At 36.3% G+C, this 3,943-nt stretch overlaps 1 protein-coding gene across 5 annotated transcripts in view; it reads left to right on the top strand.

Annotated features, from left to right (window-relative positions):
- The window catches only part of LOC102680309, a 199,394-nt gene that overhangs the window by 166,949 nt on the left and 28,502 nt on the right, over positions 1-3,943 (top strand). For all 5 annotated transcript variants that reach the window (XM_006620756.2, XM_006620755.2, XM_006620757.2 and 2 more), the window contains 3 exons: positions 141-269; positions 418-533; positions 1,394-1,637. In XM_006620756.2, coding sequence (XP_006620819.1) covers positions 141-269; positions 418-533; positions 1,394-1,637 — 489 coding nt within the window. The remainder of the gene's footprint in view (positions 1-140; positions 270-417; positions 534-1,393; positions 1,638-3,943) is intronic.

The following is a 3,943-nucleotide window of genomic DNA, read 5'->3' as shown; positions in this document are numbered from 1 at the left end:
TTTTTTTTTTTTTATTAATATTTGATGCGTTTTAATTGGATTAAAGTTACGAGAGGAATTTATCTTAACGTAAACGTCGCCTCTTCACGAATTCCGTGCATCCAGATGTTAAAACTAACACAAGTTTCCATTTGTTCCAGGCACTGCACGAGCGACTACATAGCCGTATACTCGGGTTCAACAACGTCGAGTCCCCTCCTGAAGATGCTCTGCTTCAAGAACAAAACGTCGTTGACGTACAGCGGCCGGAAACTGTTGGTCGAGTTCAGGTAAGGGAGGAAAGAAACATCGTACACCTGCTTTCAAAGCATCGACTTGAAGTAAAAGTGTATTCAACCGTTTCTCTTATTCGATAACACAAAAGTTTCGAATTCTACCAAAGAATACGAAGAATGGAGAAGAATCGTTTTCTTGCAGAACGGGGCCGGAAGTGCCGCCTTTCGATTACAACGGTTTCGTAGCGACCCTTAATTTTATAGAAATCACTACGGAAGCTCCGACAACCGTTACCACGGATATCACGAATAAAAGTGGTGAGTTCTATTCGATATAGAAACCAGTCTAGATCTTTGTAAAGAGTTTCCTATCGTTTTCGTCTCGATACGATTGTCGATTTGAGAGATTCAGAACAATGACGCGATTTAAAGTGTAAAGGATTCCAATTACAATTTCTCTTATGTTAATAGAATTAATGACTTTAAAACATTCAGAGGTTGTTAGATGATTTATGAAACGAAGAAAAATACCGTTCGTCGAAAAACGTTTTAAAACTTTTAACTTCCATTCCGTACGAACTTAATCATCGACGAAAAAATTTGAAAAATTCACGTTATCTGTCGTTATTCGTTATTCACCGTCATTAAATTTATATTTTGTGCGTGGTACATGGTAAAAAATTAACGAATAATACTAATAATTTCCAATTACCGCAATTTTATTTTTTTTAACCTCTGCCTATCGTCATTTATTTTATTTTATTTCTACGTGTAGAGTAATACGTAGGGAAAAAAGGAACGCGTAACGTTCCAACACGAACGATCGCAGTCGAACGGGATAGTTAAATCTGATTTAACAAGCGCCAACGATAAAAAATGGCGACGATGAAGCGGCCCGTTCGTTAGAGAATCGTGTTCCACGGGGGATTTTTCTGAATTATTCTGAAAAATCCGCGGCTACACTTGCCGCCGGAGATAATTAATTCCAATTCTCGTTTTTATTCGATCAGATTATAACCTATCCGAAACTGGGTCGTTCTTATTTGATGAACGGTGATTTTAACGATTCCACGAATATCTACCCTACAATTTTTTTCCCCCCGACCCATCCAATTTCCCGATCGATGTGCCCGTTTCAAATTAATTCCTCGAGAATTAATTCTCCGCGAATTTCACAGTGGACACGACGAAACCGATCAACGGTGGTGGTTACAACGTGATGTACAGCAATCGCGATCTCCAGGATCATCGTAAAGATCAAGGCACGATATCCGGAAGCTGTGACCTCGAGGTGAGTGGCGAGAAAGTCAGGGCTGGCCACCACGACACCAGAGGGAAACTCAAGTCCACCACGTGCAAGCTCGTGCTTCATGGACGTGCTTACGACACTGGACACGTCTCGTTGACCAGTTACAATCTCAGGTAACGGTGGAAACGCCCTTTAACTTTTATGTTCGTGTATACATATGTGTGTGTATGTGTGTAGTATATATACATATATATTTGTGAAAATGTTTGTGGATGGTGATTTATGTTTTCGAAACAATTTATATAAGATACGTGATCGGATTATATTTATCGAATTCAGGGTATTCAAGCGTATTGAAATATTCTTTTAACGACAGATTATTTCAATGCATATATTCTTTTTTTTTTTTTAATCTAGTAATGCGTTGAATTTTTTAATAAAAAATGGGATGCGATCGTGATAGCGTTTTTCGATCGATTTCGATCGTAGAATGTGAATCGGGAATAATTTGAATGATCGAATAATTGGCATTTTTTGTGTCAAGCATTGTTCCAACGATTAAATGATTTTCGTTAAATTAATAAAAGAGATTGATGAATCGATAAGGAACGGGAGGGGGATTATCTATGGCTTATTCATTTTCGGATTAATATTGTTATACGAACAATATTATATTTGGTCTGAGTTTGAATAAGATTTCATTCGATACAGACTTGCCATTATCCGCTTAAATAATATGTCACGAGCGTATTGTACGTATTATTATCGATTGCGCCAAATTATTATTGGGAATCATTTACATGAAATAATTATTAATCAACATTCGCTTTAAAACGATACTTCGCATAAGCAAACGTTTATTCGGGCATCGAAATTGTTTTTACCGATTCGCAAATATGGGAATATCAAAGGGAGAGAGAAAAAAAAAATTAAAATTATTCGGCAAATTATTGCATTCAAAGCAATAAAGAATTATTCAAAAAAAAACATTCAATGATTCGCGAAATATTGCAATTGCATTTTGAAAAAGTAATTCACGTTTATACGGTTTTACAAAAATGGAAAAAAGGGCAACTCCGAAATTTTAAATGTTCCTCGTGGACCGAGGATAAAATTCTTAAAAAACATAAAAAAAACACCAAAAAGAAAAAAATAGAGAAGTCAAAATTAGTCACATCCAAAGCGATATTACTAAAAATTCGATATTTTTTTTTTTTTTTTAAATTGTCTTTCCCGAAATATCCAAAAATGGACCATCTGAAAATTCCTCAAATTTCTTCTTGGCACTTTTCGTTCCAAATTGGGAAGAAGCAATGTCTACACACGATCTCGAGAATCTTGGACACGGTGTTAAGGCGATTCGAGCGAAAAGCTTTTGTAAGAGAAATGCAGTCACGTAGCGAACCGTGTGCCACAAGCGGCGTGGTCTGAATTGTGCATTTCATTTGTTTACCTTTTTCGAAGGCTCCTCGAGCGAATTCGGCTCCATTCGGCTCTGATCGATCGATCGTACGAAATCCAACTACGGGGGTGGCCGACACTTTGATTTAATTAGCCGGCTCTCGAGTGAAGAAGCTCTTTCGTCGATATATACGGTGTTATGATATATATTAAATAATATTCGAGCTAATAATGGATACTTCTCTGAAACGTGATACAAAGGGGTGAACAGATCGAAGAAAATTTGGAATCGAATAAGGAGTAATCTTGTTTCGTGATTCTTGACGAATATTATTGCGTTTGTATAAAATTTTTTTTTAAATTTGTTTAAAAAAATTTTCATATATGTATAAGCATTTGCAGTTTTGTTATGATTTAAATTTTTCTTATGTTTAATTACATATAGTTTTAAGAGTTTGATAAATCTTTGTTGATGTCAGAAAAATATTCGTTTATTTTATTTGTTTAATGTACAACAGAAAAGTAGAGCAAAGGATTTAAATACGAGTGAACCTTGACACATTTTCCATTCTTATATATTTCTCGTCAATAATTACTCAACACTAAATATATATATATATACACTTCTGCCCATTCTGCCCATAATCTTAACCTATAAAAACAATCTCCGTTCAATTTCAGTAAATTATAAATCACGTTAAAAATGTATAACTTATCCCCCACTCTCATACATCCAAACAACTAACTCATAATAATACAATTCAAGAGGGAACTTTCCGCCTTCCTGATCTCTTTAAACATTCTTGCGTCACCCGTTGCGAAACCCAAGAAGAATCTCGTTTTTCGGCTGCGCGAGTATCAATCAGCATAACTCATCGAAATACTGCCAACTATAGATAGAAACCCATCCAACCCTGCTCGTCCTCTCGGAAGTAATAGATACGAAGTAGTAGTAAATCACACGAGAATGCGGCTGGCTCGTATCCCTGGGATTTTCAATTATCATGCACAATGGCTGCAACTCGCGCGGACCATGCATTCGTGGCTTTGTTAGATATGTGCCCTGTAAGAGAGATGG

This window comes from Apis dorsata, unplaced genomic scaffold, assembly GCF_000469605.1.
Source record: "Apis dorsata unplaced genomic scaffold, Apis dorsata 1.3 scaffold_527, whole genome shotgun sequence".
Taxonomy (NCBI): Eukaryota; Metazoa; Arthropoda; class Insecta; order Hymenoptera; family Apidae; genus Apis; species Apis dorsata.
This window is presented reverse-complemented; position numbering and strand designations above follow the sequence as displayed.